Source organism: Phalacrocorax aristotelis, chromosome 2 (assembly GCF_949628215.1).
Source record: "Phalacrocorax aristotelis chromosome 2, bGulAri2.1, whole genome shotgun sequence".
Lineage (NCBI taxonomy): Eukaryota > Metazoa > Chordata > Aves > Suliformes > Phalacrocoracidae > Phalacrocorax > Phalacrocorax aristotelis.
Genome location: NC_134277.1, coordinates 5,202,874 through 5,216,139, shown reverse-complemented (window position 1 = coordinate 5,216,139; position 13,266 = coordinate 5,202,874). Strand labels below are relative to the sequence as shown.

Genomic DNA, 13,266 nt, shown 5'->3' with positions numbered 1-13,266 from the left:
AAGAAAACTTCTGCCACTGAAATTCTGCTGCTGAATCTTGAGGTTCTTCATCAGCTCAGAGCCAGGTTTGGGTTAATTCTATTGAGAATGCAAAAAAGGCACCCATCCAAAACTTGCCACTTTTGCAATCATAATGGAGGGTGCCAGATGGAATGATAGACTCTTAGGCAAGGGCAAGTTCCAAAAGACTAATCACATGGGATTAACATGATGCACTGGACTGGAGAAAGCATTTCAAGTTTCATGAGTCCTACTTTGACGTGACAGCTGGGAACTGGAAATTCAAGTTGCTGCAGGCTACATCAGAAAAATTGGGGATTTTGATCTTCCCTGAAATTAAATTGCAGAAGTGTGACCCATCAGTCCAGAAGGGGAATTGCTAGCTGAAAAGTCTGGGATTTTCTTCGCTAGAAATACTTTTACTCCGTACAAATCAGTTTTTCATTCTCCCACTCTTTCCCCTAAGCTCCCCCATGCAAACCCATGCAAGAGATGTTTCCTTCAGCATGAGATGACTTTCCCCACTTTGAAGTGCCTCTTTATGTGACTTGCCCAGACAGACCTGTTGGGAGGGCATATATTTTCGGGCTGTATTACAGGCCTGCACTCAGTTGTCTAAACAGTCACTGAGAGCCATTTTTGGTGCCATGGTGTATCCTGCCTGACCTCACATTACTAATTCAAAATGGCATGGGCTTTCTGGAGGATCTGTATGCTCTCTGCCAGACCCGTGTGGGGCTGATAGAGCATCTGAAAAAGTACTATGCACCTACGCTTAGGCAAAAAGATGTCTCTGAGTTAGATTAAATAAATTCTATCTTGCTAATCTTAATGTTTCCCACTGGAACAGCTGTAAATACAAAGTCACACTGATTTTTGGAAAAGCACAAAGGAACAGAAGACGACTTCTTTGGCTAATGGTTGGCTGCCTCGGCCCATTTGGCACTTTGGTGCTACAGTAAGAACTGTCATTCACAGAAAATCTGTCCCGCTGCTCACCCAAGGCTCCAGAAACACTGATCCCAAATTCCACTTTACCTAACTGCAGAAACAAACTCAGACCCAGGTGTTTCATCTCCTGTTCTGATCCTCATAAATGGCTGCTCTGTAAAGAGCAAACCTGGATCCAAACTCCTCTGGATTCCTGGGGAGTGCCCCAAGTTTAAACTAGTCTGAACTCCAGACCTGACATTTATTCACACAATTACACTTTGCTAACATTGAATAAATGATTTTAAAATGCCCGTCAAAGCCCTGATAGACACCTAAAGACAAATGTCAGACCTGACACCCAGACACCTGATCACCCTGCGTACCCTGACGCGTAAGAAAGAGTGTGAGGACAAATACTCAGTGAGACTGCCCAAGTACAGAATCCTAGCCTTCAACAACAGGCAACTCTGAGGACGTTCTGAGACAGGCATTAGAGACTCACCTCTGGGCCTCAGGGAGCTTTTCCTCCCTGAATGGGCCTAATCCATTAACTCAGTTTCCTCTTGGTTTCATCTTTACAGCACCCTGACCCAGCGAGCACTACGCTTCAGCAGTTCGTGAGGAAGAGGAAGGAAAATTTGAAAAGAAAATAGATTTGCCCAAAAAGCAAAGAGAAACCCGTTCCAAGAGAAGGAGGGTGGAAAAAAGTAACATCAAAATTTGGGTCTGTCTTTCCCTGCAAATCAGAGTCTTGGTTTTTTTTTTTTTTGAAAGGGCTGGTAAATGGGACAGGGGGAAGTGCAGCATCCTGGGCTGGCTGGAAGGTACTGGAAAAATGAGTCATATACATCAGCCCAGGAGATGATGGCTGGGTTGCAAAGAGGATCATCAAGTCAGGAGAATCCTATGGCCTGTTTTATACATAAAGTAATAAAGTAAGCTTAGAAAAATCATTCGCATCTCCTTCTGGCTTTAGAATCTATGAATAATGTAAGCAGCTCTTTCAAGGCTTGCTTTTCCACTTTCTTACAGGGCTGCTTTCCACAGCTGTCACGCCAGGACAGGACATGAGTGCAGCCTTTGGCTTGTTATGCACAAAGCTCCTGTAACTGCCTTTAACCCACAGCCCTCTTCAGGAAATAGAATAACTAATTCTTCCCCATTCTAGATTAGCTACCTAAGAGAGAAAAGAAGTGACCTGGCCTTGCCTATAAAGAGATTGCATCAGTGAGGATAACAAGAGTAAAAGCGTAAGGAGCTGAGTTGGAAGGGCAAAATTTCATTTGAGATTACTTCTAGGTAGCTGGTTATCCCAGGCTCTATTTATATTCAGTGGAGAGAAACAGGCACTTTTCAACAGCCGTTCATTCGACTTATTTTAATTGAGTGTTTTGGGATAAATGATGCTCGGACTTGAAACAGTTGCTCACACAAATCATCCAGTGATCTTCAGATTGTCCAGGGATATCCCACCTGACCTTCAGCTGAATGAATGCGGCCATATCTACTGAGGATCTGTGATATTATACTATACAAAAGCTTACAAAATGTTTTAATGAACGCATATCAAGGCATCTCCATTAAGGTTTCTCTGGGAGATCTTTATGACTTGAATAGGGTAACCTCTCAAAGGCAGAGCTTGGCAAGCAAAAAATTAAAGGCAAAAGATGCAAATGTAGTAATGTCAAAATAATTGTTTCTGGGTTTGCCTACTAGAAACACATTTCAGTGTATTTAATATTAATGATTTCTTTTAAAAGAACACTTCCTCATTTCAGAAAGACATTTGGCTCAGTAGGACCTTTCGGTAGCGAAGAGGTCTGATCTGAAGCGAAATTTTCACCCCACAATCAGATGGATTTTTATTGTCCATTTGTCCACACTGGGCCTGACACCAGAGCTCACAGGGATGATAGCTTCAGTTCGTTCAGGACAGAAGGCACAATCTGGGAATCAAACAGGGAACAGGCTGCTGCACAGAGCTTGCAAAAGATTAAGTCTTTGGAAGGAAAATTGAGCTATTTTCTGAGCTGGAGAGAATCCATACAGTTTTAGTGACTACGAGATTGATCCCGATTTACAAGCAAAGAAGATGAAGCCTTTGGTGTTTATTCCTTACATATATATAGTAGCATTTCAAAGAAAGAAAGATCTTACTACTCAAAGTGAGTTTTCCTAGAAAAGAGCCTCTGTACTGTATCTAGCAAAGTACACAATTATTTGTCAAGGGCTTTATTATTATTATTGTGTCAACAAATTAATTTCTCTCAGGACTGGACAGTTCTGACAAACTCCCCACATCAGTTCCATAATTGGAGACTGATGAATGGATATTTAAGAGAAGTAGTGATGACAGGCAGCACATCCTTTTTATTTATCTTTAATCTCACTTGATGTTTGTATTCATTCCTGTTTATACATGTTTTCTGCTTCATAATTGAAAATAGAACTAAGGATTTTTCCCTTATATTTACTGATAGATAAAATGAATCCAAAGGTAAGGTCTTGGAAAGGGGATAAACCAGCTTATTTCTTATTCTCTTATTTATGATGTGCTAAGACTATCCTTATTGCTAGAATAAGACCCTTTCCAACTCCAGATGGGAAAAAGTAGTTCTCATATCTTGCCAAGCCTTTGGAGGTTTATTGTTTCCATTTCTAAATCGGGATGAAAATTCAGAGCTCCAAAAAGGAGTTATAAAACAGTGATCCAAAAAGCATTTGGACCACCTGTTTTGGCACTGATCAATTATAATCTGAACATACAAACCCAGAAGCTCTTTTGAACCAAAAGAAACTTTTCAGTGAAAGATTTTTGTCATTAAAATTTTCTGTCATATAAACCAAACTCCATTTCAGAAGAAATTTATCTCCCTTAGTAATATGAAATAGCCAACATATTCCAAGATGCGCAAAAGAGGGAACTCTGACTGTGAAGGCTTCTTTGCAGTTTTTCTTAAGCTCAGGAGTTTAACTGGGAAGTCATTAAGGTCTTCGCCTTCGCTTTTGAGAATTTAATGGGCAACTAGCATTTATTTTGCTCATTTCTGCTAGGCTTCCTATTTTATGCTTCACAGAAAGCTTGTACTTCTGTGCTTCCTAGAATGTCTGCTCCTCTTCACTCCCAGGAAATCTAAATATTATTCTATTTAGAATTTGCATTTTTATGCAGTGTGGTAAAATTTGCCCCAGGATTAATTAACCCAAATTGGCATCAGAGCTGTCGTGTTAGCTGGAGCATTATATACTGTCATCCTGACCTCAATGAATAGTCCGCCAGTTTTTTAAGGCCTTGTTTTAATTGTTCTATCATACTGGCCTGACGTGATTCTCAGAGAGGGCCTTTTATCACAAAAATGTCCCTTTCAAAGGTCACAGGCACCACAATGACTCCTTTTGGCACACAGCAAAGTGCTGGAAAACTCTATCTGATCAGGAATAATGAGATGCGTAACGTGGTGGACGGTCATGATCAGGGAGGCTGTGGAAGAGACCCCCAGGGCGGCAGTGAAAGACCAGCTCTTCAGGGAAGCACGGCAGGCCTGTACACATCCTGCAGGTTGTACGGGATGGAGTCCTGTTTTGGTGGGGAAGGGAGAGAGTGGTAGATGAACAGAGACGTTCCTTACACAATGTCTGTGTTACACATCAGCACACAGACCCTCGCCTTTTTGCGCACTGTCACCTAAACCGAAGTCCAAACACAACTCCAGTCCTAGCTGGGATCACACCTTTTCCTCACTAGAGCCCTGCATCACGCATGAGCGTGTCCACAGCCTCTTTTCCAATCTTATAACCCCATCTGTGATCCTCTCACTACTGTGCTGGTCCTTCTGTCTCTCCTGAAACTCCTTCTATTCAAAAAGCTCTGTTAAAGAAACACACTGCATGTCACTCTCCAGTCAAATCAACTACCATGGGGTCTCTAGTCACATGTGACTCAGCAGGGCTTCTCTCCGACTAGTTCACCTGAACACAATGAATGCTGCAACACCAGTAAACACAAATCCTTGCAAAAATAACAACGGCACACGGAGAGTTCTTGCCTGGAGGGAGTGATAGGCCATGGATGAGCAACAGAAATACAAGAAAGGAAGGATAGGAATAGATGTGTGTGTATGTGTATATATATGTAGCCTGTTTTCTCAATGGAGAGAGGCTACCAGTAGATCTGTGCTGTTTTACTCAGACCTTAGTTATCTGCAAAAGCGAACGAAGAGCAGGGTGACAGGTTTTTAGTGACATGAAGCTATTCAGGATAGCATAAACACTGGTTGCAAAAAGCTGTATAGGGACACACGACGCTAAGTGACCAGGCGATAACATGGCATATGAAATCACATGAAATAAAGGTAGAACAATGGGGAAGTAAAGCAATCTAAAATTTACATGAAGAGGTATGAGCGCTGGGTCTTTTCATTCACAAAAGAAATGTTGGAATTACACTAGGTAGCTCACTGAAAAATTCATCTCCGTTCCCAGTGGTGCTTAAGAAAGGAAACGAAAAAATGTTTGGAATTGCTGAGAAGGACAAAGAAAATAAAACAGAGAACAGGCTGCTGCTATGAAAATCCATTTGTGTGGTGACACCTTGAGCACTGGGGCAAGCTTCGATCTTGCCACCACACAAATGCTACATCATTACTGATTAGCACACCATAAAGACCACTTCAGTACCTGCGTGAGCTCTCTCCTGAGCAAAATTCCACACTGCAATAAGGACGAGCCCATCTTCTTAAGGACACTCAACTCTCCTACTGCGCTTGTCATCCAGGCGTCTCAAAGCATTTTACAAACGAAGATAAGTACCATTAACTTGCTTTATAGGTGGGGAAACTGAGCCCTAAAGCAGCAATCTAACTTGTTCAAAAGTAAATAGCTGATGAAGGCAGAGACAGAAGTGACCTCCAGCACTTCCTATCACCTCATACACCCACTTATGCCAGCAGTTAATTGACTGTGGTGAATTATTTTCAAGGAGACCCAAAAAGCAGAGCTTAGAAAACTGTTCAGTTCTCAAGCACACAGGAAAAAATATCTATTAAAGTTAAATGTGAGGTTTGAAAAAAGCTAAATATTTGATCTGTGTTTTAAAAACTGAAAATTTAATACAATATTAGCTCTGAGAAATATTGCAGAGCAGGTCATGTCTGGGGTCAGTTGCCAACAGTAGTTACTGAGAAAAAAGGCAGCTCAGTTAACTGCCTCTGGCGCCTATTTTCTGAGGTTCATTCTCTGATCTTGCTGTGTTTTCATGGTTCGCCAGTCCTTTGACAGGGATTACACTTAAAATTGCATATAAGAAATGTATTTTTCTTAAAGAAAATCAGGCTGGAATTCAGTTCCCTGGCATGTCTTTCCAACCCTTTGCCTCTTCCTTACCTTCAGAGAGGGATGTATGATTAAAACTTGGTTATGCCACTCTGAGGAAAGATACTATAAGTAAAGAACTCACTAATCTGAGGAGAAAACACCTAACAGAGTGTATTTTTCTAGTGCTATCAGAAATTGAATTTCAAAGCATCCACTGTACTGCATGGTTAGATCTCTCCTGGGATATGTTCAAGGCAAAATCCATTCAGGAATGAAACAAAGAATGATTACCTACATCTTCTCCCTCACATTTTTTTTGTCAATAAAAATACGGCTTTCTTGCCCAATATTCAGGATCAGCATTTATACCCCATTTCCTCTGCCTCTGAAATTGTTTCCCTGTTTTCAGCCCAAGTCGACGTTCAAGTTTTTTCTAAAGACAAGGAGGAGAGCAATGAAACAAACCTCGCTACTGCATTGTTCGAAGTTTTTGTACCCTGAGATGTAACAGAGAGTAACCAAAACTATGGTTTATGGACTTGAGGACTGCTACCATGATGAAAGTCTTTATTCTTGGCCAGTCTGCTTTTCCCAGAGAAGCTCAGAGCTTCTGCCTGACCTGTTTCTTGGTGTTACGTTATCTTGTGCTGCAGCAGTTCAATGCAGAGAGGCAAGGCAATGAAAAATCGAAACCAGTGGAAATAATTTTTGACAGGCAAAATCCTCCTATCTTTTAAAGAGACTCGGCATCTTTAGAAGCAGGTTTTAGCCCTCTGGAACTAAGAATATTTACCAATATGAGCACTGGAATCATATTGCCCCTGGCTGGTATAATGATGCCTCTTGAACACGTAATGATGCTAGTTTTGAGCAGGCAAGCATAGCTCAGCTGAGCTGTACACCGGGCAATTGGCTCTTAACTAACTAAAGTGGGAGGAATCAATTTTAACTGCCAGGGTGTGAGTGCTCAGATATAGACAGAAATTGTAATTTGATGGAGTTTTTAGACTTTTAGCTTTTAGTGTGAGCCCTCTTTTGGAAATACTATTAATCTTTCCTAGTAACATTCACATCTTTTTGTCCTTCCAGCAGCACACCAGGATAGTTCTCTCACAGAACTGTCCTGTGTTTTCTGTCATAACACATGAGCTTCAGTTGACCATTTTAATTCTTCATTAGTTCAAATCCAACTCATTAGCTGTCACTTAAAGAGGTCACAGAGTTGTACTATTTTTTAATTCTTTGCATCTTCCGTTTCTGGTGGCCGCTGCTCACTGGAGGGAAGAGGAAAGCAGCACTTTGTCCCCATCTATGTTAAGGCAGAGGCACACTGATGTACCGGGTGGGGGTTATGTTTGACTGTGTTGCCCTGAGTACATGGTAGATGTCAAACCTCACTGCTCTAATCCAGCATTTCTCACAGCACCCTTGAAAGTGTCAGTGATTCCAATAATAATAAGTGATGCTTGAGTCATTATATATGATTTTATTCACATAAGGATCAAAAAATGAGCCTGTCAAGGTTCTTTAACACATTGTGGTGTTGTGTATTTTATTTATAAAGACAAGACTCAACCGTCGGTTTAAAAAAAAGGGGGGGGGGGACACATTTTAGCAATCAGGAGTGTATTGTAACAGGAGTTTTCAGATTTGCCTTTTAAACTGTATTTCCAGAGAGCTCTTTTCCTCACCCAGCAGTGCTTTCTGATAGGAGTAACCATAAGGAGAGGGAAGGAAGGGCTTGCCCTTATGGTACTTCTCTAAATTATATGAGCTGTTTTCTACCCCGCAGTGCAATTACTGTTGTTATCTCATTAATAGTTTAATTAGAGCTCAAGTGCAGGCCAATGTAGAAAGGTTCAATACATGGTATCAGTTCAGGGCAGTATAGTTATTGCCTCAGTTTAGAGAGGTCTCAAGGCTGCTCTAAATTAGAGACAGATATAATGACCCATATATAAAGAGGCAGCCTTCAACTGTACCTCCATTTTCTGTGCTTCTTTGGGGCCTTTAAATAGAAAATGCTGTTCTGGGGAGAAAAAAGTTATTTTTGTGACTCTAAGCTACTTACGGTATCTGCCAGAGATGCTTTCCAACGATTTTACCGATCTTGTTGACTAAAGGGGTTATGGTAGATTCACAGACTTCTGGGCAATGATATGAAAACTGAATGTTTTGAGTATTGCAAACCTGCTACCTTGTGTTGTATAAATAGGATTTGTCTGTGGGTTAGTCTTTATATCAGTGAGTCAGTTTACTGTGAGGCTGTTTGTGGTTTTGGGATGGCTCCCTTAGTGACACACAGTTATATTGTGTGTATCACACCGATCGCATTTCTCTCCCTAGAACATAAAGAAAAGACTTTTTACATAAAAACAGACTCCTACTACATTTTTTTTTTCTTTTCAGCTATGCACAATACGATCTGTTTGCTGTATCTTAATTAACACAGAAATTAACTCTCCTGAATACAGGTTAGGAAACATTCAGATTAGTAGCTGGCTTCCTAGGCAACCGAGAAGCTTTTTTCATGCTGAATCACATGAAAGGCACAGCACTGACAAGGTGAGAGCGCAAGACTTCTTAGCGTTCAAAAAGCTGGCAGTGGCTGCCTATTCTGGAGCATCTGCACCTTCTCCACGGGTGTTGGAGTGACATAAGGGACACCTATACTGAGTCTGGGTTCCCTAAGAGAGACAACCCTACTGAGCCCTGTGAATTCTCTGTTAGGACACCTCTCGTCTTCCAAGGTGGCTTTTACTGCAAAGGAGTGGAAGGGTAGATAAGGCTTTTCAGCATTGTCCTTCCTAATAGAATTGATCTTTTCCATCCATACCAAGTAGTTTCTGGGAAAGCATCACTGCACTTCAGTTGAGGGATCAAAATGGTTTATGAATGAGCTTCCTTCTTCCTCTGCCTGCTGTTCATTGGCACAGGAGAGAATGTTGTGTAAACAGATAAACAGCCTGTTAACTGTAGGCACCACCGAAAAGGGAACTTAGCAACGTGAAAGCTAACAAACAAATACACAGCCATGATGGGGATGTAGAAGACATAGAGGACTGTAGAAGGAGATGCAATTCCTTACCGTGATTACTACATTTTTCTAATCAGTGTTCATGACAGAATTCCTAGTTCTCAAGAGCCTCAAGTGGATGAGCAGATATTGTAAGGTACCTTCCGTTTTTTAACATTTTTCCTTCCCATATCTCAAAACATTGTACAAAGGAAGGCAAAAAGCATTACAGAGGGAAGAGGAAAGAATGGCCTAAGGTCAAGGAAGCCGCCAAAACCAGATCACTGCGGTTCTGACTTGCAGTGTTAGCTATTGTGGCAACATCAGAGAACAGCTGAAGATGTTTGACCTTGTTTGTGTTTTATTTTACATAAAAGTAGATGTGGAACATCACAAATGCCTATCAAATTAACCCTCAATAGGAGATGGCAGTGTCCTTCCACCCACATACATGCTTACCAGAAGAACAAGAATCACTGGCCCTTGATATATGTAGTCGATATATTTCCCTGGCTCTTTTCCAAACCAGCATCTGTAAGAAACAAAACAAATAAGAAAATCATTTATAAAGGGGAATGCGCTTCTTTTAGATTGTAATATCAAGGACACTGTAGAGAGACGTTCCCTTATTCCCTGAGTTGTTTAATCATAAACATAATCAGCAAGTGAGTTTTCTGGTACAAAGCCACCTTCTGTTTGGACACAGGTCTGAGCCCCATTTTCTCCTCCCATTAGACTATTCATGTTCCCACTATGCTTTTGGCTATTGATCATGTAAATAATTCCAAGAAATGTGAGAACTTGCTATAAGAAGGATGCAGATGTGTCCTCCTGGGTCTGAAAAAGGGATGAAAGAAGTATTCTGTGTAAGGAAAAAAATCTGTTATATCTACTGCAGTGCCCAGAGACACTCAAATTCCATAAAGTAAGGGGTGTTACTTACAGGCAAAGTGTCTCGAGTTGCACAGTAATGATGGCTAAATAAGGTACTAGCTGAATAAGGTGTTCATCCCATTGGATTTGAACCAAGATGGTGACCACCAAATCCAGCATACAGTACAGAGACATCATCTGAAGCTAGCGAATACCTGATCCAACATCACCAAAGGGAATTCAGCTCAGGTTAAGTGAAATCACAGGTAAACTGAAGGGCTTCAAACGAGCAGAGAGCCTGGATGTGCCGTGTGTGACTGAAGTGCTGGCTTGACTTTCACTTCCACTAATTACAAGTGTTTTTCTCCCTGCTGTGTTATACAACAGACTAAGCCTGTGATTTCACAGCAACCCATACTGACATTCACTTCATTCTCTTAACTGAGAGTAATAAATCAGTTATATTTATGTCAGCAAATGAATCAGAAACCGGGCTCAGGCCTGGACTCAATAATTTACACCATTACATTTTCCCCGGTGCAGTTTTGACCCAGGCCAAACAACAGCCAGCTCCAAAACCATTCCTGGGGAGCAAATCTGGAGCTAGCATGAGCCAGAGGATATTCCCAACAGTCTACAAACTGCAGCTACCCTGATTTGGAGGCCAAGAAGGTTTAATAATATGGATGTGAACTGCTCTGTGCTATTTGGACTCCAACCCCAGGAACGATTCCAGGCCCAACTAATTTAATATTACAGATGTCGACACATGGTCTGGATCCTGGTTCTACCAAGCAGGGACAACTTTGCTATCATAATGCCTTAAGGCTTAGGTCACTGGAGCTCCAGATGCCTTAGGAAGTAGACTTTGGAGTTCAAGGGTCTGAGTTTCCCTTCCTTCTGTGGATACCACATAACAAGTCTACCCAGAAAAAATTATGCCTTCCCTGTGTTCACCTTGTGACAAAAGATAAGCTTAGTGCCACTGGAGGCACAAAACCAAGAGTAACTCCTCAGCCAAGGAGACCAGGGAGACAGGTGCAGATTTGCACTTTTACAAACACGCAAGTTGCCTCAAAGCGGTTGCAGTCTGTAAGACATGACCTCACGAGTTCAAGGCAAACAAACCGAGATAAGGAAAGCTATGGTTCAGTTGGAATTCTTCTGAATCACATCATGCCCCCAAAGCCTTTCTCCGAAATGTGTTGCTTGCTAAAACAGAAGGAGCCGTTTGCTCACTGCAAAATACTCCTACTGAACTGACTGTACAGACATGCTGAGATATGCGGCAGGTATCCGGGAACATAATTCAGTGTCACACAATCATTTGCCTTTTCTTGATTCAATTTCTACATCTTTTAAGTTCCCAAAGAATGGCAGAGCTTTGAATATTTTATAAATATAAAATATGTCTGCTACTCCCTGGTGCACCGACCGCAAATTAGTATAAATGGATAATTTTTCAACTAATCTTCCAAAATCTGGTGATGAGAGCAAGACTTTGAATAAGGTACTTCTTCCATCTAAGTTATCATCCAAGAAGAATCCCCAGGGCAGCCTTAAAGGAATGAAAAATGTTTTTTTGGTTGTTTTTTTTTTGTTATAGAGATGGAAAGATTTGAAGAAAAATGAATTACAAGGTATGCCAAGGCAGGAAACGCAACTCTCCAGAACTTGCAAGACCCATGTTTGAGAGAGGTTTTTGAAGGGCATTTTGGGACAACTGTTATATATTGCCTGAAACTCAGAGAACCAAGTGCTATTAGAAGAGCGGTTTCTGGGAAGCTGGCAGAGGAATCTAGCAGAGGGACTCATACGAAGCAGACTGAGGCACGTGGCAGAACTTAGTGGGCTAGAAAAAGTCAGCAGAGAATTTGGAACAGAGCTGGCAGAGCACAGAAGCGGTCCCAGGGCAAAAGCGGCTCATTGCTTGTTGGAATTTAAATATTGCGTAGCTGTAAGACCATACTGAAGAGCAAAATGCTGACATTTATTATCTGAAGCCCAGTACTAGACCAAGGTTGCACTGAGTAAAATATCACGTGTATATACAGACTTTCACAGAATTTGAGGAAACAAGGTTGTGGCCAAAGGTAGGTTTCTATAACACAGGCATCTACAGGGGAGCTCGATGCGCCGGCAGTCTTTTGTAGTGAGTGGAGAAAAAAAAAACAACAGCTTTTCTAGGACAGTGTTCATCTCATCAGGCTACAAAATAGCTCTGTTACATTGTAATCTAAACATAGCTAATCTACCCATTAAATCAGGCGAGTAAAGGTGAGAGGACATATATTTGCCAGTGACGTTACGTATGTCTGCACCTGATTAGCTAGATTTCATATTTACAGTCTGACTGTTCAAACTGGTACCTTAGCTGAGACATTGCAAACTTTTCTGCCTGTCATCTTAACTCTTACTTTAAATCCAACATAAGCCATTATTTCTGCAATAAAATCAGCACTGCACATTTCTTTAAAACCAAAAAAATAAACCTAAACCACTGAAAATTACTTGGTGCTTCAGAATTTTAATTCCACCAGTGTGAAATAAAAGCCTTGGTTGGTTTTTTTTTTACCTCTGAAAGACTAAACAAACACTCCCTGAATATTGAAGAGGACAATTTAGGAGACAGTTCTGACTAGACTCAGATATGTAAACACACTTCTATCGAATAGCACTAATTAATATTCTTCATGTTCTCTGACAGTTCTTTCTATAACAAAAACCACCAGTGGTTGTATCATTATTGCTGATTAGAACTTACTAACATTCTTCCCCTGACCAACTGTCCATCAATGAAATGACCATAATATTTCTTAAAAATCTGTGTGTTTTTTATTGGTACTTTTTTTCAGAGTTGTCAGACTTTGCTAAAGAGCAGCTTTATCCCAGACAGGGTATTTGCCACAGTACCAACTATATTTACCTCACTATGGAGAACACAACCTCTAGTGAGCACAAAAATGAAAAAAATTAAGAAGTTGCTTGAAGCATTTTCTTAACATTCTTCCTGTATGCTATTTTGAGCTTTTAAACTGTTATGAGCTATAGAACTTGAACCCCAGTTCAACCTCTGAACATCTTAAGTTACAGTTCAAATGCATACTTGGATGAAGAAGAGTTATTTCCCA

At 41.0% G+C, this 13,266-nt stretch overlaps 1 protein-coding gene across 3 annotated transcripts in view; it reads right to left on the bottom strand.

Moving 5' to 3' along the window:
• The window catches only part of CRHR2 (corticotropin releasing hormone receptor 2), a 164,399-nt gene that overhangs the window by 21,250 nt on the left and 129,883 nt on the right, over positions 1-13,266 (bottom strand). For all 3 annotated transcript variants that reach the window (XM_075082220.1, XM_075082219.1, XM_075082221.1), the window contains one exon: positions 9,722-9,794. In XM_075082220.1, coding sequence (XP_074938321.1) covers positions 9,722-9,794 — 73 coding nt within the window. The remainder of the gene's footprint in view (positions 1-9,721; positions 9,795-13,266) is intronic.